At 47.4% G+C, this 22948-nt stretch overlaps 1 protein-coding gene across 3 annotated transcripts in view; it reads left to right on the forward strand.

The window, feature by feature from the left end:
• Positions 1 to 22948, forward strand: part of ELK3 (ETS transcription factor ELK3) — a 71178-nt gene that overhangs the window by 18721 nt on the left and 29509 nt on the right. For all 3 annotated transcript variants that reach the window (XM_068970060.1, XM_068970057.1, XM_068970058.1), the window contains exon 2: positions 9122 to 9330. In XM_068970060.1, coding sequence (XP_068826161.1) covers positions 9124 to 9330 — 207 coding nt within the window. In that variant the 5' untranslated portion in view covers positions 9122 to 9123. The remainder of the gene's footprint in view (positions 1 to 9121; positions 9331 to 22948) is intronic.

Consider the following 22948-nt stretch of genomic DNA (forward strand, 5'->3'; position numbering starts at 1 on the left):
TTATTTTATGCACGGCAGTCCGTGGTCCTATCTTATCCCTCCCTGCTTGCCCCTCCCTATTGGTAACCACTGGTTTGTACCTATGGGTCTTGGGTGGACTTTGTTTTTCAGGCATGAGTTGTCTCTGGGCAGGTTACATGGCCATCTCATCCAGGACTCCACACTGATTCTTACTCTGGACTTTAGCCATCACTGGCTGCTCCCACCCCTGCCCTACCTATGGTGCAGAACTTCTGCCTCTCTCCTCTTTAATTTAGTTCAGTCGCTCAGTTATATCCAACTCTTTGCGATCCCAGGGACTGCAGCACGCCAGGTCTCCTTGTCCATCACCAACTCCCGGAGTTTACTCAAACTCAGGTCCATCGAGTCGGTGATGCCATCCAGCCATCTCATCCTCTCTCATCCCCTTCTCCTCCCGCCTTCTATCTTTCCCAGCATCAGGGTCTTTTCAAATGAGTCAGTTCTTCACATCAGGTGACCAAAGTATTGGAATTTCAGCTTCAGTGTCAGTCCTTACAATGAATATTCAGGATTGATTTCCTTTAGAATGGACTGGTTGGATCTCCTCACAGTCCAACGGACTCTCAAGAATCTTCTCCAACACACAGTTCAAAAGCATCAATTCTTTGGCGCTCAGGTTTCCTTACAGTCCAACTCTCGCATCTATACATGACCAATGGAAACACCATAGCTTTGACAAGATGAACCTTTGTTGGCAAAGTAATGTCTCTGATTTTTAATGTGCTGTCTAGGTTGGTCATAACTTTTCTTCTAAGGAGCAAACGTCTTTTAATTTCATGGCCACAGTCACCATCTGCAGTGATTTTGGAGCTCCCCCAAAATAAAATCTGTCACTGTTTCCCTTATTTCCCCATCTCTTTGCCATGAAGTGATGGGACCAGATGCCATGATGTTCGTTTTCTGAATGGTGAGTTTTAAGCCAGCTTTTTCACTCTCCTCTTTCACTTTCATCAAGAAGCTCTTTGGTTCTTCTTCACTTTCTGCCCTAAGGGTGGTGTCATCTACATATCTGAGGTTATTGATATTTCTCCCAGCAATCTTGATTCCAGCTTGTGCTTCATCCAGCCCAGCGTTTCTCATGATGTACTCTTACTCCCTCCTCTTACCCTTTTCTTTTTGATGGTGAAAGAGTGTTCTTTTCTTGCCTTCCACCCCCTAGAACTTCAAATGCTCTCCTACGACAAGACCTTCTCCTGATGACGCAACTCCATGAATTATAAATCTGTACCAGAACCTGTATGACCCAACAGAAGCTAAATATTAACAAGGAAATGGGAGAAATCACAGGCACGTCCTCTGAACAGAACTCTAGCTTTAGGCTTTTGAAGGAGGGGCATTGGTCAAATCCTCTCACCCTTTTCAGATTTTGTGCATCCTTTTGTTCAAGGCTCTGCTCAAGCTCACTCCTCTAGCAAGCCTTCTCCAGTAGCCTGCTCCCAGTCCTGATCCTGATGCGAGTTCCTTGCTCTTGGTGGAGGCAGTGTAACAGTGGTTAAGTGCACAGACTGAGGCCTGTACTAACCTCAGTCTTATTCATTTGTTTGACAAAGTGGGGCAGAGGGAGGCACCATCGGCGATGAGAGTGATCAGTATATTCAGTCTATAGCTTCCTTCTCTTTGAGACTCCCTCCAGATGAAAGAGTGAATCAAGGATACTATTTGTGCTCTTTAAAGAAAAAAGAGTTGAAAACACAGAATGAGGGTGGAAAGTGACTGCTCAGAGTCTGCCTGAATGTCCCTCCCTCCCTCTGTGCCATGGACGAGCTCTTTACGCTTGAGCAGCCTGGGGAACGCTCCCCAGTTGGGCTCCATCTTCACAGGCAGTATCATCATGGCTGTCCCTTGGGTCATCGTTTTAGAGCCCTTCTTCTATCTCTTTTGGAGCCAATGGTTCTTGTCTCCTTAATTCCCTTCCCTGCTCCAGGGGCACAAGATAGATCAGGGCAGAACGAGTCCCAAGGGAGATGTGAGCACCCAAGGGCTGTCTTCGCTAGAGAAACAACTTGGAAGCTTCAGGATAAGCATTTTACACCAGGATTTCTTAAGCTGAAGGCAGTAGATATGTGTTCAGGAATCTGAAATTTTCTGCCAGAAGTTTTAAAAATCTATTTTTTGACTTTTAAAAATATTGACATAGAGTTGATTAACAATCTTGTGTTAGTTTCAGGTACACAACAATGTGATTCATTATATATATATTCTTTTTCAGATTCTTTTCCATTGTAGATTATTGCAAGGTAGGGAATATAGTTCCCTGTGCTACACAGTAGGTCTTTGTCATTTATTTTATATATAGTGGTGTGTATCTGTTGATGGTTTTTCATCTTTTGATGATAGTCTTTTTAAAAACCCACATAAACATATTCTAGGTCACCTTATAAACAACAGTCACCAAAGAGCTGGAAGATTCTTCCTGGATTTCAGTGCCTATTGTGGAATCATTGCCTAATGAACAAAGAACCAAGGTGGATATAGTATCTAAATAATGCCTTTGAGCTAGGTGAAGGCCAAATATCCTCACAACATGATCTATGAAGAAGTTTCTCTGTTGTTTAAAAAATAATAGTAAACTTTGGAATAACACTGTGTACCAAGTGTAGTTCAAGTGCATTCTTAGGAACTCATGTAATCCTTGCAACAGCCCTCTAAGGGAGATACTTTTATCATCATCTCCGTTTTCCTTATGAGGTAATTGAGGCACAGAAAGGTTAACTAACTTAACCAAAGTCCCACAGCCAAACAGGACTGGTACTTAGATTTGAACCCAGATAGTGTGGCTCTGAATCTGCTCTTCCTCACTGTGTAGCCTTCTAAGTAGACAGAAGCAGTTCACCCTCTCAACAGAAGCAAGTTGTAGAAAATAATTATGCTTCCACAAAAAACTGTGTGTTGTCTAGACTCTAATCTCCTCTGGAGGATGTGATTTTGGTTTTATGGAAGGTTTTACAATCTACTAATTAGAGATAGCTGATAACAAAAATAATTATTGTCTATAGGTATGAAAATTCTCTCCTGTCTTGTAGAGTTCAGTTGACTCCTCTGTCACCCCTCTTTGTGCATTCAATATTCCTAATTTATAAATGCCTTTATTATTCAGATTCTTTTTTGAACTTGTTAGAACACCTGCCAAGTTCCCTGGTTGACTAATGAGTGAAATAAAATCTTTAACATGTCTTCATTTTATATCTGTAGGAGAGCCATGATTTTACCCATTTTGAAAATTATTTTTTAACAAAGGTATTTCTCAGCTCTTAGCTTCTCGATGAGGCCTTCCATGACCTTCTGCTCACACACCCCAGGCTCCCACTCAACCTGCTCTGGTTGCCTTTCCCTGTGACACTGTTTTTCCAAAATATTGTGTTTTAATAGTCATATGTTTGTTTGTGGCCTGTCTTCTCCCATTAGAAGGTAAGATTCACAAAGACAGAGGTCTTCATCTCCTTTGTCTCTGATGTATCCCAAATACCCAGAAAGTGTCTTGGCATAAAATGGATACTCAAAAAAAATTGAAAAAGGTGGAGGGAGAATTGAGTCTCTCTCCTCTTTGTAGGGTATAATTGTATAAACACATACTTACTCAAAATAACTTACATGGCCATAACTTCTGTGTTGGTTGTCTCTCAACCAAGTATCATGTGCCATATGTAAGATTAATTGTTAATTTGCATAGGGTGGGAGCGATCAGCTGGTTGTAAAGGACTATAAACCTTGAGGCACTTATATCCATTTTTCTTCTTAATATTGAAGGGAGACTATAATAAGATATTTAGTGAAGATGATTTGCCCACATGAGGACCTATTAATTTTTTGCCTCCTGCTCCTTCCAAAGGAGGGATGTGTGTTATTCAGATTTGACAAACTGTTTTAAATGATCTAACTATCCTCCACCGTGGCAATATCTAGGCTATAAATTGCAAAGGAGAAGGAACAGCTGGGGGAAATAGCAGGTAGCTCTGTTCTCTGGAGAGGCCTGGAAGAGGCCTTATCCACTGCTGTGACCGTGGTCTTGGGTTAGTTCCAGTAGAAGTGCTGAGGAGAAACCACGTGCAGTGGGCGGCAGGGTCGAGGTGCAGTCAGCGATGGTGCAGAGGGGACCTGATGCGGAGGGCGCCTCTTCCTGCGAGAGCAGCGATGCTTTCACAGTGGATCCTCCTAAACATAAAAGTGCAAAGCTTAATGTTCACATTAAGCACGGCATTATGAGCACTGTAAAATCTAGAGAATCTTTCAATTGATAAAAATTTAACCTTGAAAAAAGAGGAAAAATAAAAATAAGAATAGAATCATGTGCTTTCCGTGAAATTAAAAATAATTTAAAAACCATCAGTCAGTGATTTTGCAGCTATCAAATTATTTTATGAGATTTTTTAAGATTTCTAAGGATCATGTATTCATATTAAATGTTAAATTTTATCGACTTTTGGAAAAAGAAAAGAATGGCATTACCATACCTGATAAAATTTTATCCCTTCAAAATAAGGCCTGGGGCGGGGGCGGGGGGGGGGGCGCGAGGAAGAGTAGCATTTTCTACTCAGCTGAAAGTTTGATTTGGGAAATTTTTTCTAAAGGAAATGATAGCATTTCTTTCATGTATTCTACATATTTTAAGTGGAGAGTTGTGAGAAGTCAGCTAAATGAGGCTAGGCTGATGAAACATATTAAGTTAAAGCAGACCGCCTCTTGTATAATAATGTATCAAACATAAATCTCAAGTATCAGTGCTTTCTTGAACTTTTTATTTAGTAAGAGCCACAGGATGCAGCCTGAATTACACACATTCTTCATAGTGGCAGCCAGATACACTGGACTTGACTGTACCTTCATGTTAAGACATAGGACTTTATTAAGGATTCTAGGCATCAAGGAGTTGATTTTTTAAAAAAACACTAAAAATAATTTTTTGGGGTGAGAGATATATTAATTTTGATGAATTTGCTACTGTGTATTGGTGGTTGGGGAGAGTGTGTTCCCCAGGCATGTGTTAGACTCTTTCCTTTGCCAGTGTCCTTGAGGGGGCAAAGTTTGTAGCTCACAAAGGTGTGAAGCATGACTGTGCGTGAAAACAGTTGTGCAAATGATGACACTGAATCATAGTTACTAAAGCTGGAGCTAAAATCGAGGAAACGCTGAGTATCTTAGTGGTGGGAACCACGGCGGTGAGATCAGTTACTGACCCGCCCACCCCAAGCCCTCCCGTGTTCCCACTGCCCCGCATACACTCAGCCACTTCCATCACCAGAGAGGGTGGCAAGGGTGGAGGCCAGAGTGGCCGTGGGGGGCTCACTGGCTCCCAGCATGACTTTTGCCAAGTGTAGACGTGGGTGACAGATGTTTGTAGGTGTGATAAGCTCGTGGGGAAATATTTCTGAGGCTCATCTCTGAGTCATGTGTGGCTGGATTTCTCACAGTAAAGATTTGTGTGACTGCACACTCACTGAAGCTGGCGGATCCATCGGCGTGGAGGAGTGGCGGAAGGGCTGGAGAAGGAGAATGGGCTGTCAGAGGCGGGTTTGTCATGCTTTAGGCAGGAGTGGGTAGACGGTTTAGTCACCTCCAGTGTAGCCGGGTCACTCACATCAACCCTCCTAGGAACCCTCCCACCCTCAGCGGTGACGGGGGAGGAAGGGGGCGTTCCTCAGCCCCCCAGCCTCACCAAAGCTCTGAGTGTGTGTGCGGGGCAGCCCTCTGATTCCTGGTGCTCAGCTTGTGGCTCTCGGCCCAGCTCATCAGTCCTGGAAATCTGGCAGGGCCTTGATGAGGGTGTCCTCGTCCTTACCCTTCGCTCCTCTGCCTTTTCACTTTCCTCTCTTACGTCTCCCTTTTCTTTCCCTCTTTCCTCCTCTTACCTTTGCTGAAGGCCATGCCATCGCACCCATGATCGTTTATGTGGCCCACTTGTAACCTCAGAGTAAGACAGGATTGGCCAGTCCCCTGCATAACATGCTCTTTCATGCCTAGACACACCTCATGATTACGAATGTAAGTTTACAGTGTAAAGATATCATACCCCAGCAAAGAGAGTGTTTTTAGACTAAGACATTGTAATAGTCAGCTCTCGCTGCTATGATACTGCATAACAGACAGCCTGAGAGTCACTGGTATACAGAAACTTTAATTTTTCCCGTTGGTTGACCTCAGGGACACTGCTTCAGACTGTGATTTGTGGGACTTGTCTCCAGGCTTTGGGTCGAGCTCAGATTGGCTCCACATGTCTCATTTTTGCACCATAGCTTCACAGTAGTAACAGGAACACAAGAGGAAAAGTGCAAACATAGGAAGCCTCTTAGACCTCAGCTGAGAAAGGGCACATTGCCGTTTCTGCTCATCATTCCATTGGCCAAATCAAATAATGTGGCCATCCCCAAATATCAGTGGGATGGGGGAAAAGTACTCTACCCATTCTGGGCGCTGCTGCACGGCCACATGAAAGGGAGGAGGAGTGAAAGATTGAGAACATTTATCCTGTCCGGTCCTCATTGTTTATGCCTGGGGCACATGGCTCCAATACACAGCGTTGGAATGCCATGGAAAGGGATTCCAGGAAGCACAAGAAGCTCTGAAGAGTCCTGGTTGGTAGAAGCACTAAGTGTGAAACACATGGAGATGTTTACATTGTCCTCCTGTTCCATCTAGAACGTTATGGCCCATATCAGAGATGGGGAAGGTGCGAGTGGCTAGAGCCACCAACCCAGGAATCCCTTCCATCCAGACCTCCAAACCCACTTTGGAGCAGGTTCCTCCGAGCATCCACTTTAAAATTTTAGAGATATTTGAAAGCTTACTGTCTGAAGGGTTTGGGTGAGAAAACACTGAAGAATTTGAGACAACTGTTAGCGATTCTTAGTGCCAATGATGGGGAGAAAGTTGTGGTCCGTCCTCAAATAATCAGAAGCTTATATTCGGAGTTGGAGCTGGCGGGCTGCTGCGTGTGTTTACGAGACTCATGAGATACAAAAGGCTGTTTTGATCCAACAAGGAAGTGATTTATTGTCTTACGGACTGAGAGGCCATCGTGGTGAAGACTGATTTCTGAAAAGAATATCTCCTCTAAAGAGCCGTAAATAAAAGTGCCCTATGGGTATTTGAAGAACATTGCTATTCTGTTTCTCTTTAACTGAGAAACCCATGTTGCTCAGAGAAACAGTAAAATGTGTTCTTTTGGCTGAACATGTGAAAGGAAATAAGGAAATAAACACTTATTGGAAAGCTAGATATTTTTCACATGGATCCCCGTGTGGAAAGGGAGAAGAATGATTCATCAGTCTGAAAGCTGCCCCTTTAAGAGAAATGCAGGAGAGGAGGTGTGGAGTTGACAAAAATATTGGTACAGATAAGTCTCCCTAAGGCTGTTACTCTGGCTCCTGGGTCTCCCAGAGTCGTGTGTTTCTCACCGCTCGCTTGTTCCCGTCACCCTGGCTGCCTGCTGGGGCTTCGGTGTTTCCTCTTTGCCTTACGGCATAATCCCTACTTCTCTCTGGCTTTGTCCCCACCTCACAACTGGCCTTCGAAGCTTCTGTCTGTGCCAGAAGCCAGTTATCCACCCTCTGGTCATCCTGGGCTTCCTCATTCCAGCATCTTTTCCAGATCCAAACCCAGGGCACTTCACGTGTCCAGTCATGAGGGTTGAGCTATGATGAAGCTCTCGAGACCAGCTCAACCGCCTCTCCTTTCGTAATGTGCAATTGTTGATGAGACAAATGGGCATTGTTGTTGTTATTTTTACAGTCAGTACCCATTGCCATGAAAGTCTTCAAATGTCTGAAGTTGGGAACGGCCTGGGAGAGTGGGGAAAAATTTCCTTGAGAAAGTCCCATATGAACTGGGTAGTGTTGGATGAGTAGGATTTCACCAAGCTCCAGAGCTGAGGAACAGCATTTTAGTCAGAAGGAACAGCATTTACAAAGTCCTCAACAGAGTCAAGGGGGAAAGATAACATTTTATAGGCTTCCTTCTCATAGTGAAGAAAAGAATGCATTTCCCATCTCTGTGTTTGTGACAGGGGTGGGCTTTTTTTTGGGGGGGCGGGCTCTGCGGGGTCTTATTTACCACATGTGGGATCTTTAGTTGCGGCATGTGAACTCTTAGCTGTGCAGGTGAGATCTAGTTCCCTGACCAGGGATCGAACCCAGGCCTCCTGCACTGGGAGCACAGAGTCTAAGACCACCAGGAAGTCCCACAAAAGGTGTTTCTATCTGCAGCGTGACAAGTGCCTAAGAAAGAGACCACCTCTCTAAGTGGCAGTGACTGATCCCTCAGGTCTTTAAGCATATATCAGTAGGGCACTGGGCTGGGTTATCAGAGCACTGGGAATACAGAAAGTAACCTAACAAAGTCCCTTCTTCCAGAAGCTCCTCACCCAGTCACACCTATTGGCATACCCCCAGCCCCTATGTCAGAGAAGGCAATGGCACCCCACTCCAGTACTCTTGCGTGGAAAATCCCATGGATGGAGGAGCCTGGTAGGCTGCAGTCCATGGGGTTGTGAAGAGTCGGACACGACTGAGCGACTTCACTTTCACTTTTCACTCTCATGCATTGGAGAAGGAAATGGCAACCCACTCCAGTGTTCTTGCCTGGAGAATCCCAGGGACGGCGGAGCCTGGTGGGCTGCTGTCTATGGGGTCGCACAGAGTCGGACACGACTGAAGTGACTTAGCAGTAGCAGTAGCAGCAGCCCCTATGTAACTGCACTTAGCGGCTCCAGTGTTTCATCCAGGTAACAGCCTAGAGGCTGACCAGCGAGGGAGCTGATAGGACAAATGGGAACAGACACCATGTGCATTGTATGGGCAATAGTTTGTATGAGGACTGATTCTAGGAAGGGGCAGTCCGTTAATCATTTTTTTCATATCATCCCCAGTGTAACCCTGTCACCTGTGGGGATGTGTGTGGCGAATACCAGGGTCACAGGGCTTCCCTGTATTTCTGAATCGTGGCTGTTTTGCAGACATGCAGCCGGATATGATCCAGAGTGGCTGGTTGGGATGGAAATGAAAGTCACTTGAGGTTTGCTGCGGTAGGGGTGGTGCTGAGATGTCCACCCGAGTGCCCCCACCCCCCCAGCCCTGGCAGCTGCACTGACGCAGCCCTCCCTCCCCAGGTATGGAGAGTGCAATCACGCTGTGGCAGTTCCTGTTGCAGTTACTGCTGGACCAGAAACACGAGCACCTGATCTGCTGGACTTCCAATGATGGTGAATTCAAGCTCCTCAAAGCAGAAGAAGTGGCCAAGCTGTGGGGACTCCGGAAAAACAAAACAAACATGAACTATGACAAGCTGAGCAGAGCCCTGCGATACTATTATGACAAGGTAAGCCTTGGCCGTTTCGGGAGGCTGTCATGGGGAGGGAGCCACCCTCACGGTCCCCTGAGGACAGTGGAAAATCGTGTACAGTGTGTGCGCGCGCACGTGCATGCTTAGTCATATCTGACTCTTTGCGACCCAGTGCAGTAGTAGCCCACCAGGCTCCTCTGTCCATGGGATTTTCCGGGCAGGAATACTGGAGTGGGTTGCCATTTCCTTCTCCAGGGAGCGTACCACGAAGGGCATCAAACAGGGGCTGCTGATGCAAGTTTGGTTGCTGTTTAAGAAAGGCTGTGCTGTAGGGACTTTTTTTCTGGCAGCCCTTTAGGTGATGGTGTTTTCGTTGTTTAGTTTCACAAGTTGTCTCCAACTCTTTCTCGACCCCATGGAACGTAGCCTGCCAGACTCCTTTGTCCATGGGATTTCCCGGGCAAAAATACTGGAGTGGGTTGTCATTTCCTTCTCTAAGGGATCTTTCCGACCCAGGGATTGAACCTGCATCTCCTGCATTGGCAGGCGAGTTCTTTATCAGTTAGCCACCAGGGAGATCCACCCTTTAGGTGGTACCATGGGTCAAATTTTGTTGCCTCTGCATTTTCTTCTGCGGTTGCTGCAAAAATTTGCTCACAACAGAAATTAGATGCAGGGAGGTTCTGGCGCCTCCGTCATAGGTAGAGTGACAGAATGAATGTGACAGTCGAGAAAGTCTGCTTATCCAGTCTGGTTTGTGATTCACTCAAACAGGCCTTTCCAGGGTGGGGAGGGGATGGTACCTGGGGCAAGCTAAATAACATTTGGGTGCCTGCTGTCCTCATTTATAAAATGGGGCTCAAATAATGTGGGCTCAGGACTGCTGTGTAGAACTAAACAAGCCAGCACACGTGGAACACTTAGAGCAGTGCTTGGTACTCGGGGATCACGACTTCGTGGGAAACCTCCCTAATTAAAAGCAAGACCGTTCTCATGTTTAAGTCCCGGAAATAAGTCAGAGTGCTTTATTAATGATAACACAGCATAGTTTTCAAAGTCTGGACAGTTGGAATGAGCTGTAATGCGTTTCTGGAAAAGCAATTGATGTGCCTGCTGGGGCAAAATTATTGCTCTTGAGGGGTAATCATTTCTGGCCTGTAATTGTTGACCATTTCTGTGTGGAGCTATTGTTGCTGAATATTTGGCCTCATAGACATAAAGATTTGGAGTCCTAATAAGGGTAAGCTTTTGTTCTGGTTTTACTATTCATGTTGAAAGGTGAATTAAAAACTGATTTAAATATTAGTTCCTGAACTATCTTTAGTGCCTTCCTCCTGCCAACCTCTTTGGAATTCAAGACAGAAGGATTACACATTTCAGGAAGTGGCGGCATCGTTAATTATAAAGTGTTCCTTTATATGATCGTAATTGCATATGATTATGTCATTGAAATGTTAAAGGTGCTTCCCTTTAATGTAGCAATTAATTAATGCCGGCTTAATGCAGAGTCCTACCAAGATGTAAAAAGCACTTCTCACAAATTGCGCTGTCTGAAAGCCTCACAGATGGTTTATTGTTTTGCCTTTTTTCCCAGGTTCTAAGTCACACAATGAGAATTGGGGCCCTCTGAAGGAAAACTGTCATCTTGTTGGCTGGCAAAATGCCTAAGAGCATGACTTTGAGCCTGACCAAAAAAAAAAGTGATTTTATAGTTTTAAATCAAGGTGTCACAGAAAAGGGGTTCGGTGTCTGACTTGGTTTCCCCTTTTTCACATGGCCCAGGCACTGGGACAGAGGACTGTGGGATTTCAGCCCAAAGAGAGATCAGAGGCTTAAGGTGACTTCCCCAAGAGACAGGCCAAGTCGTGCAGTACAGTCTACATCTGATCTCCCTTGGGCAGATTTTTAAATCTCTGGGGAAAGCAATTTCAGATTCTGCAGTCACCCTGCATGTTTTGTATAGCCTGGTCTCCACACCCCCTGAGACTGTCCTGTGGGTGTCTCTTCCTTTACAGGTAAGGACATGGGCCTTTGATGGGAAACCTTGCCCACAGTCCTGCAGCCAGAGAGCGGTAGAGCCAGGGTGCCCACGTTCCGGACCGGAAGGCACACACCCTGCCTTCTGAGCCATTTGTTTCCTGTGCCTCTGAGCACCTGATTTCCAGGCAGGCAGGCAGTCAGACAGCACAAAGGGTATCACAGCCTTAGACGTTTTTGTTTTTTGTCAAGCACGCTGGGTCTGAGTGGCCAGTGTGGCCTGCTCACCCCCAGTGTCCCTTTCCTCTGCTGCTGGGCTGAGCTAAGGTCTGGCCACGTGACCTTTGTGCTGCCAGCTAGTGCTGCCAGTGAGGGCCAGCGTGGCTCTTGCCCAGGTGTCATGCGGGCTCAGCCACCAGAAGATGCCCTTCCTCCTTCCTTGGGAACACCTACACCAAATGCTTGTGTGTGCACTCGGCCGTTTGAGTCTTTCTCTTGAGACCTGCGATGGTCATTAGACACTGAATACAGGGTTGTTTGTTTTTTCATATAATTTTTAAAAAATGTTAAGTTATTTATTTGTTTTGGCCATGCTGGATCTTCATCGGGGCATGTAGGCTCCTCTCGTTGCGGTGCGTGGGTTTGGTAGTTGCACCAAGCAGGCTTAGTTGCCCTGAGGCATGTGGACTCTTAGTTCCCCGACCAGTGATCGAACCCATGACCCCGGCATTGGAAGGTGGATTCTTAATCACTGGACTTCGAGGGGAGTCCTGACAGCAGACACTTAATATAGTTTTAAGTGAAAAGAGGAGGAGGGACAACATGGGGAGGAGATGAAGAAGGGACGGGTGCCCTGAGTGAGTGAGGGGAGAGAAAGAACAGAAGGGGGGAAGAACGTGGGAGAAGAGATGCACGAAGGGTGAAAAGTTGTATTTTACATTTTGTGATGGACACTTTTCAGTTTTGTCAGTGTGACTCTAGGACTCTGTGTATTTGAATGGTATGAAATTGCCAATATCTGACTATTTTTGATCCACAAAAATGGCACTCTTACATGATCTGGTCTCTCACCTGAGAGGTAGGTTCGAGGAAGGTCTTTGTGAATGTGGAGTCCCTGACCACGTGGGCGCCCTTGCTGTGCCCCATCCTGCGCTGGGTGTGCTTCTCACGGTCGCACAGCCCTCCTGTGACCCTGTCTGCCTTTCATGCCTCCCTCAGTCCCCTTCTTCCTTCCCCTCCCCTCTCCCTCCCTCCCCCTGACACTTGCTCAGAACCTGCTCTGCACGTGGCATACATTAGGTGGCTCCCCACCTTGTCAGCTGCTTCTTGTTCCTATTGTCTTTCTTCTTCTTTGCCAGCTAGCATCTCTTCCCTGTTGAAACTGTACGTCCCTTGATTTGTCCTAATAGGCAAGTATTCCTGCCAGAGTAAGCAGGCATGAGGACATTATTGTTTTTATATGCTACATGTTACATTTTTAACCCATTCTAATAATATTTAGAAATGGGCAGAGGGAAAAAGTGGAAAATGTATGCAAAACTGCAAAAGACGTCAGAGAACAATGTTTAGGCTAATGGAACCAGGTTGGGGCTGAGGCTCTTTAATCCTTGTTCCTCAGGAGGATGCCCTCAAGTCCCCCACCCCCACACCCCCACCCCTCCACCCTGGGCAGATTATCACAGTGAAAACTACAATAATAGCATTAACTCTGGGCTACAGGGTTTGGATTTAAATCCAGCTCCATGACTAAGTGCTTTGCCTAATTTCTCTTGGCCTCAACATTCTTTTCTGTAAGAGTAGAGACTATGTCATAGGATTGTGGTAGGGATTAGCTAAGTTAACACATGGTTAGGGCTGAGCCTCTTGATGAAGGTGAAAGAGGACAGTGAAAAAGCTGGCTTAAAGCTCAACATTCAGAAAATGAAGGTCATGGTATCTGGTCCCATCACTTCCTGGCAAATAGATGAGGAAACAATGGAAAAAGTAACAGACTTTATTATTTTGGGCTCCAAAATCACTGCAGATGGTAACTGCAGCCATGAAATTAAAAGCTGCTTGCTCCTTGGAAGAAAAGCCATGACAAACCTAGGCAGTATATTAAAAAGCAGAGACATTACTTTGCCGACAAAGGTCCATCTAGTCAAAGCTATGGTTTTTCCAATAGACGTGTATGGATGTGAGAATTGGACCATAAAAAAGGCTGAGCACTGAAGAATTGATTCCTTTGAACTGTGATGTTGGAGAAGACTCTTGAGAGTCCCTTGGACTGCAAAAACATCAAACCAGTCAATCCTAAAGGAAATCAGTCCTGAATATTCATTAAAAGGACTGATGGCTGAAGCTGAAGCTCTAATACTTTGGCCACCTGATGCAAAGAGCTGGCTCATTAGAAAAGACCCTGATGTTGGGAAAGATTGAAGGCAGGAGGAGAAGGGGATGACAGAGGATGAGATGGTTGGATGGCATCACTGACTGGATGGACAGGAGTTTGAGCAAGCTCCAGGAGTTGGTGAAGGACAGGGAAGTCTGCCATGCTGTAGTTCATGGGGTTGCAAAGAGCTGGACATGACTGAGTGAATGAGTGACAACAGGGCTAAGAACAGTACCCAAGCATGTTCAGTGCTGCCAAGCGTTAAGCCACAATAATAATGCAGAGGCTAGTTCCCTGAGCACTTATTTGAAAAATTCAGGCAGGTGCCAAGAAGAAAGTTAGGACTTTTGTGCCAGCGTCCTGCACCAGCACACACCAGGGTGGGGTAGGCAGATCGCGCATGTCCAGGTGTTACAGCTCTTCTTACTCATGCTAAGAAATGCTTTGTGCTGTTTTTTTTTTTTAATGTTTATTTATTTATTTTGGGCTCTGTTGGGTCTTAGCTGTGACACATGGATCTTTGTTGCTGCGCGTGCTCTCTAGTTGTGGCGTGCAGACTTAGTTGCCCCTCAGCATGTGGCATCTTAGTTCCCTGACGAGGGATTGAGCCTGTGTCCCCTGCATTGAAAGGTAGATTCTTAACCACTTGGACCACCAGGGAAGTCCCTGTGGTGCTTTTTTAATATCTGTTTTGGCTGATTTGACAATTAAGCTTTCAAAGATGCTTTCATATTTAAATGACACTTCCCGCCCCTCCTACTCAGACACTTCGCCGTGCTTCCCCTGGTGGGGCGAGCCTCCCCCTCCTCGTGCTCCCTTTGTGGTCAGTGCCATCCTGGTAGAGTCCTACTGTCTCCATCCCTGTGTCTCGGATCCCTGATGGGGAAGTGGGCACCAAAAAGCACCTTCCTCCCTGGATTGTGTGAGGCGTGCGTGTGACCCTGTGCTCAGGTGCCCAGCACCTGGTTGGTGTTCAGTTGCTCCATCGTGTCTGACTCTTTCCCACCCCATGGACTGCAGCACACCAGGCTTCCCTGTCCTTCACTATCTCCTGGAGCTTGCTCAAACCCATGTCCATTGAGTCAGTGATGCCAACCATCTCATCCTCTGTCGTCATCCCCTTCTCCTGTCCTCAATCTTTCCCAGCATCAGGGTCTTTTCCAATGAGTCAGTTGTTCACATCAGGTGGCCGAAATACGGGTGTTTCCGCATCAGTCCTTCCAATGAGACTTCTTTTAGGATTGGCTGGTTTGATCAACACTTGGTAAGGACACACGATAAAAATGTCCGTCATTTCCATTATCTGTGTTTTAAGACTTACTGCCCGGCGGTGCAGGGGTTTGTTTCCGTGACCACTCACAGAGCTATCTACACCACAGGCTCCTGGCTTACCCACGTTCGTCACTCTGCTGCTCTGCACAGAGTCTGGCACGTACCCGGGGGCTTAGTAAGTATTGGAAGCAAATGAATGAGCAAACGGGTAACATAGTGAAGTGGCCTCCACCCAGATTCAGATCACTTCTATCATGAAAGCTGACGCTAAATACATGTCAGAAAAAAGTTACTGCCTTTCGGTTATTGTATTAATTCTCTAGGGCTACTGTAACAATTTGCCACTAAGTGAGGGGCTTAAAACTGCAGATATTTGTTCTTCAGTTCTGGGGGCTAAAAGCTGAAGTCAGGGTGTCAGCAGGACCAGATTCCTTCTGAGACTTGGGGTGGAATCCTTCCTCACCTCTTCCCACCTTCTGGTGGTGGTCATCTGTCCTTGGCATTCCTTGACTTCTAGCTCCAGTCTCTGCCTCTGTCATCCCATGGCATTGCTCCCTGTGTCCAAATTTACCTCTTTAAAGGACACTAGGTGTATTGAATTAGAGTCCACCCTCAATACCGCATCTTAACTCGCTCACCTCTGTGAAGTCACATCCACAGGCCCTGTGACTAAGCCTTCCCCTACCTTTATGGAAGTACACTTCAACCCATATGATGTATATGATTTCTGACACTCCTGGGCTTGCATTTAGATTTTCACAATTACGCACCAAAGGAGAGCTTTGGAGATTGTGGTTTGACTCATCGAATCCTAAAGGATCATTGTTCCTGTGACATGTACAGCAGCTCGATTCAACTGCAGGTGTGAAACTAGACTCTATGAACGGAATGTCACAATGTGTTCACCGTGGACCAGGCACTATGCTGGGTCCCCAGGGTGGAACGAAGGCCATGAGGATGAGCCCCACCTTAGAGGGTTTCAGAGTCTACGGAAATCAGGGGTTCCATGCCCTGAAAGAGCAGAGGACTTTAATACAAGACACAGATTAGAAGAAAAACCTACTGATCCCAATGGCCCCAATCCTGGATTTGTAAAAAACACAGTATCTACAAAGTGTAGTAAAAGAAGGTATGCCTGTGTAATTAGAACCACCCAGAAGCTGTTCAAGAGGTGACTCAGTGCTCTGAATCCCAGGTTGGAAACACGCAGGTCATGAGAGGACACCTGTGTCTGAGCCCATGAAGGGCAGACACCAGGGTAGACAGAGACCTACATGGATGTTCAGTTCATGCCTGGGCATTTCACTGTCATCTCCTACCAAACAACTTGTGTTTCTGTCTTGCTGGGAGCCTCAGAGGTGGGCTGATTCATTGCCTCAGTAGTTCTGATGGCTTACATTTTGGGGGTCGGGTTTTTTCTCTTCTTAGGTTTAAACTGAGTCTTCCACAAGGTACTTCTACAGCCTGATGTAGACATAAGGATCTGTCACAGAGGTTTTATTTATTAAATGGTTTAGCAACTCTAAATAACATTAGGCAGCTGCTGCTGCTGCTAAGTCGCTCCAGTCATGTCCGACTCTGTGAGACCCCATGGACAGAAGCCCACTGGGCTCTGCCATCCCTGGGATTCTCCAGGCAGGAACATCAGGCAGACTTGGTTTTAAAATCTCTTGTCCTGGGGTGGGAAAGAGAAGTGTCCATACCCAGAACACACCTGTCTCTGGCCCTGATTACTGCTGGCACCCATGGGCCTAAGTGTGAGGGGCATGGGGGACCCCTGGGATTCACAGCATTTACTCACCTCATGGACAGCTTCTAGGTGGTTTCTAATTATACAGGCATACCTCGTTTTATTGCACTCTGCAGAAACTGCACTTCTTTATGAATTGAAATTTTGTGGCAACCCTGTGTTGAATGAGTCTGGTAATTCTCACGGTATTTCAGACATTTTTACTAGTTTTACGTTTGTCATAGTGATCTGTGATCAGTGATCTTTAATGTTACTGTTTCAAGAAGATTGACTTGCTCAGATGGTGATTAGCATGTGTTTTATTTTTTTTAATTAAAAAAAATTTTTTTTGATTAGCATGTGTTTTAATCAATAAAATATTTTAAAGGTATATATGTTGTTTTTTCAGATATGATGCTATTGCACATTTAACAGATTACAGTATACTATAAATATAGCTTTTATATGGACTGTGAAACCAAAAAAACTGTGTCTTACTTTGTTGCGATAGTTGTTTTAGGGTGATGGTCACTTTATTGACAGTGATCTGGGAAACCAAACCTGTGGTATCTCTGAGATATGCCTGTACATCCTTCTCAAGTGGGCATGGCCGCTTTCTCTCACCTCTGCCTTTTCTTCTATGGTTAGACCATTCCTTTGAAAACATACCCCCTGCCCTTGAGTGGCTTAGCAGCTGCTCAGGGAGACAAACACGAAAACCAGTTATGATAGCAAAGCGCTGGCTTGGTCATGATTCTAGCACCTACCTTGCAGTAAAGTGTTAGTCATGTCCAACTCTTAGAGACCCCGTGCACTGTAGCCCACAAGCTCCTCTGTCCTTGGAATTCTCCAGGCAAGAATACTGGAATGGGTTGCCATGCCCTTCCCCAGGGGATCTTCCCAACCCAGGGATTGAACCCAGGTCTCCTGCATTGTAGGTGGATTCTTTACCGTCTGAGCCATCAGGGAAGCCTGTAAAGTCAGAGACAAAGCTGCCAGAGGAGCAGACATCTGACCCAGGTCTTGAGTAAGAACACATTTATCAGGCTGACAAAAGTAGCGAAGGGATATACTGAAGAAGGGACCAGCATGTGCAAAGACCGGGAGGTGTGGAAGAGTCTGAGTGTTTATTTAGGGAATGAAGGAGGGATGAGATGGCAAGAGTGAGCGGGGGATGAACTTGATGGTGAGGGCAGTGGAGACCCAGTACAGGGCTGTCTGCGAGAGAGTGCCGTGGTCAGGTTTGCATTTTAGAAATAAACATCTGTGATTCCTCTTGACTCTTCGTGACATCAGTGGTGTCTCCGTCTGACCCCATAGCCCCAATCTTTGTGGCCAACTGGTACCAGTCGATTGCTGTCTGCGGGCCGAGCTGGCACTGTCACACCTTCCGCGTCAGATCTGCACACCCCCTCTAGAACTGACTGAGAGCGAGGGGGAGAGAAGGGACAGGGTGGCGTCTGCCTCCTGTATGCACCCGCCAACTGGCTTCTGCTTGAGGAAGCCCAAGCCATGACTCCCTGTGTAGCTGCAGAAGGAGATCTGGAAGCTTACACGATCTTTTATCCTTTTCTGTCCAACAGAGCTTTTTGTCCTTGTTGTTGTTGGCAGTGAACACTCATCCCAGGGGGAGGCTGAGAGCTCTGCCAGCTCCCTTCTCATCAGGAGATTGAAATAGTGATATGATGAAGACTCCTCCTGTCTCCACAGCAACCTCCCGGCTTAGCCTCATGATGTCCTGAACGGTCTTAACTTAATTGGAAGGGTTTTTAGTAGAGAACAGTCAAGACAGAGTCACTGGCAACATATTCCTGGAAGCAGAATGCATCACCTTCTTAACTTAATTGGATAATTCATTTTAAATTGGGTGTGCAATCACGACAGGAAAATGTTTGCATTAATAATACATATCTGAACCCAACTGCCTGCACCAAGAAGCCTGGCCCGGGTGGAATTCTTTAATTCCTCCAAATAAATTTTGTGAATATTATGTGATGTATTGTCTGTCAGAGTGGAGAAAGAACAAAAGTCCGGCAAGCATTTGTGTCTTGGTACTTTCTAGAACACCTTCGTGGGTTGTGAAATTTCACAGAAGACCCGTCTGTCTTGGACTCTGTTCAGGGGTCTTTTGTGTTTTGGACGGTTCTGTGTGCTCAGCCCTGGGTCTGAGTATTGAGGGCTGGGCATGTTTCGTTGTATGCCTTTTTTTTCTTTCATGTCCCGTCAGCCGCTTGGATGCTTTAAAGTACAACAGATGGCAACTGGGTTTTGCCTGGGGGCCGCGGGGATGACCAGGGCCTCTCTGCAAGCTTTTGGGCCGGGATGCTGCCCGGAAACCTGTGAGGTAGCTGATGGCCTTGTGGAGGGCTTCCAGCCTGGGCCCCATTGCCCCATGAGGGAGCAGCTGGCTTGAGGGAGCCAACCTGCTGGGGGGACCCTGAGGGTTGATTAGGGGTGCCGCCTGTCTTGCACAAACTTCCAAGCCAGCTTCCCCTTTGGCACTCAGTGTTCCCTCAAATAGGGCCGTTGCTAAGAAACACCTAGAGTCCTGGGAGTCATTTCAACACTGTGCTGACGAGGCTGCAGTGCTTGGCAGCCTGGCCAAATCCACTGATGTCAGGCCATTGCCCAAGCCCACACCAGCTTGCCAGCATGAGCCTTCCTGATTCTGGGCTTCTCGTGGCAGGAAAATTGGGTGGTTGTGGAGATAAACTGACAAAAGCCCTAGTGCTCACATCACACCGCCCACCACCCACCCACTGGGCCCAGCTGCTCCCCTGAGCCGCCTCCTTCCCATCTCCTTTGGGCTCCAGCGACAGTTTATCTTGGTTCCTGCCCCACAATTGTGACTGTAACAGGGAAAGCTCACATGTACGGAGCCTCTGTTTTGAGCTAGGCTCATCTCCCTGCATGTGAAATGCCCATCGGCTCTGTCGGCAGTGGACCCATTTTAGAGATGGGGATACTGAATCTCAGCGAGGTTAATAACAGATTCAAGAAGAAACGACTGGTGAGCAGCAGAGCTTTCTACCTAGGAGTCTCAACCCCAAGGCCCATGCTCAGGACTATAAAGCTGGAGGGTCACCCAGCCGCAGGGCCAAGAACTCAAGCTTGAATCCGGTATTCCTAATATTGTTGATGATCGCCCCAGGGCAGGGAGAGGGGCATCACCTCCAGTGTTTGTTTGAAATGACAGTGGAAGAACTGCTGGCAATGTCCTCAGAGCCTGCTGAAAACATGAGGTGGTGGTTCTGGACACCCCAAAACACCCTGCCCTTCCTGTGTGTCCAGATGATGCCAGATCGGGGACTTCCCTGGTGGTCCAGACTCCGCACTTCCAATGCAGGGGGGCGTGGATTCGATCCCCAGTCAGGGAACTAAGATCCCACATGCCACCTGGCACAAACACTAAAAAAACAACTTACCTATTAAATAAAAAAGGCCAGATCAGAGCATGGCACCCCTCTGCTTGTGCACCTGCCTGGCTCCCTGTGGCTTCCAGGAAAGGTTCCAAGCTCTCTACTCCATCTGGCCCCAGCCTGACTGCCTTGCTGCACCACCCCAGCCCCTTGTCCAGACCTCACGTGTGCCTGCACTCGCCCTCTGCCTCTCCTGCCGGGCCCCGGGCATCCTCCAGCTCCTGTTTGTGTCACCTCCTCCCGCTGATGTGGACACTTGGCGATGCCTCCTCTGCTCTGGGAGCTGGCCTTCCTTAGTACTCTCAGCATCTACAGCGCAGTGCTGTGCTCAGGCATATCTGACTGTGCGACCCCCATGCACTGTAGCCCACCAAGCTACTCTGTCAGTGGGATTCTCCAGGCAAGAACACTGGAGTGGGTTGCCATTTCCTCCTCCAGGGGATCTTCCCGACCCGGGGATTGAACCCACATCTTCTGCGTTGGCAGGTGGGTTCTTTTACCAGAGCCACTTGGGAGCCTGGGACCGCATGAACACAGGATGGAGGAAACGATGAGCGAGCACCAAGACAAGCGAAGCATCAAGGGAAATCCACCCTCTTGGAATGTCAGTGCTGGGAGGGACCTAACATCCCCTCCTATCCTGATTGCCCCTCATTTACCATGTGAAGACCCAAGAAGGGAAGCGAAGTTTCAGGAAAATCAGTGGCAAAGCCAGAATGAGATAAGAACATGCTCCCAAACCACCTGTGGTCCCCAACCCCCGCCCCCTCCAGCCACCTGCCAGTGCTGGGGGCGGCTGCTTGAAGCGAGGTCACTGCCAACAACTACCCCACCCATGGGGAAAAGAGGGGAGCAGTTCTGCATTTGACTTTATTAACACTCCAGAGGCCTTTTAAATAAAAATACCCTTGAGTGTTGAAAGGGGCCCAGTGGGAGACAAGACTCTCTGTCCAATGAGAAGCAGCTGCGAGCCCAGAGCGGGTGGGAGGATGCCCTTAATGTCACGAGGTCTGGCTCCCCCCGCCTCCACCCAGCGGGGCAGCAAGAGTTTCTTGAGCAGCAGTGCCAGTAGGATTTGGAAGGGCGGTTTGCCCGACAGCTTAGCAGTGCCAGAGAGTAAAGCGATCTTGTCCCAAACCACATGGAAACCTCCCCCGGGAGTCAGTCAGCTCCGAGACAGAGTTGGAGCCCTTTATTGGCAGCGTGTTATTCTTAGAAGTTGCAAGTGGGGGTGGATATGTGCGGACTTGCGTGCAGGGTGCACTCCGGGCTTCCACAGTGCACCCAGGGTGGCCCAGGCTGCACCTGACTGGGTGTCCTCGGCAACATGATGACCCGAAGGCCAGCCGAGCTCTCAGAAGGGAAAGGCCGGGCCCCTCCACCCTGCCAGAGACAGTAGGATAAGAGAGGATGTTTCCTTGGGCTGTTGTGACAAGTTAACACACAAGTTGGTGGCTCAAAACAATAGAAGTGTATTCTCTACAAGTTGTGGAGGTCAGAAGTGTGACGCTGAGGTGTCAGCAGCACCCGGCTCCCTCCGAAGGCCTTGGGGGCGCCTCCTTCCTTGCCGTTTCCAGCTTCCGGGGCCCCTAGCAATCCTTGCTTCCTAACTTGCAGCTGCATCCTCCAGTCCTTGCCCCTGCCTTCCCCTGACCTTCCTCCTCGTGTTTGTCTCTGGATCTTTCCTTTTCTCGTAGGGACGTCAGTCACTGAATTCAGTGCCCACGTAACTCCAGGACGATCCCATCCTGATGTCCTTGGCTGATTACATGTGAAAGACCCTCCGTCCAGATAAGGGCTCATTCTGAGGTTCTGAGTCGATGTGGACTTTATGGGTGGCAGGGAAGCTCTGTTCAACTCATGACCGAGGGGGAGGACTGCCCCAGGGGAGGCAGTTCGGACTCGGGTTGGGTCTCAGGAGCCCTTTCATAGCTGCTCCAGGGAAGATGGTGTGTGGTGAGCCTGCCCATAACAGGTTCCCAGCAGAGTCCAGTATGGCTGGCCAACCACTGTGTCCCCTCGGGTTCAGGTGGCAGGGGCGAGAGGAGGCGGGGGCTGCCACAACCGTCTGAGTAGCTGTCAGATGCTCCGAGGATGAGGACGAAGACCAGGTTCCCTTCCTTTGCTGTTCCTCAGAACCGAGCAAGGAGCTTCTCATACAAATGCATTTCCAGGGTTTGCTTGTTATGGAGGAGGTACTCGGAGCACGACTCCTACAGTGAGTACTTGTTCTGATTTTGGAGAGAGGACAGTCAGTTTCTGTGTCGGGAAGGAGTGAGTCAGACCACGGTCTGGATGGAAACCCAAGACGAGGAGCTGAAGACTGGGTGTTGGCTGCGAAGCCGGGGGCCTGGAGACTCCCCTTTGTTGCTTACTAGGTTGTGTACTCAGCTCCGAGCCCCAGATTCCTTATCTGTGAAATGGGTTTCAGAGTGCTGTGAGGGTCACATGAGACACTGTAAGCCTTCTGTGACTGCATGCCAAAGCACCCATATAAGGAATTTTGATTACTTGAAGGGAGAATAAAATGAGAAGACAGTGTGATATAATGAGGATGCTATTCAATTAGATCATTGCTTGCTGGGCGACATTCCACCGGGTTAATGCTCAGGCCAAAGACTTCTCCGAGTGAGGCACTGACATACATTGACCTTTTAGAACAAACTGCCCTGTGAGATATTTTTATTTCCCTTTTAGGAATGAACTAGACATCTAGTTGGGGAAAGCAGCTATCTAATACATCTTCTTGTGACATCTTGAATTCATCTGTATGATTTTCAAAGATACCATCGTCCTTTTGAAGATTGTTTAAAATTCATTTTCCTAAATTTATATAAAAAATGTTGCTCTGAGGATATCAACATTTTATATTAAACGTGTTCCATT

The sequence above is a fragment of the Capricornis sumatraensis genome, chromosome 4 (assembly GCF_032405125.1).
Source record: "Capricornis sumatraensis isolate serow.1 chromosome 4, serow.2, whole genome shotgun sequence".
NCBI lineage: Eukaryota > Metazoa > Chordata > Mammalia > Artiodactyla > Bovidae > Capricornis > Capricornis sumatraensis.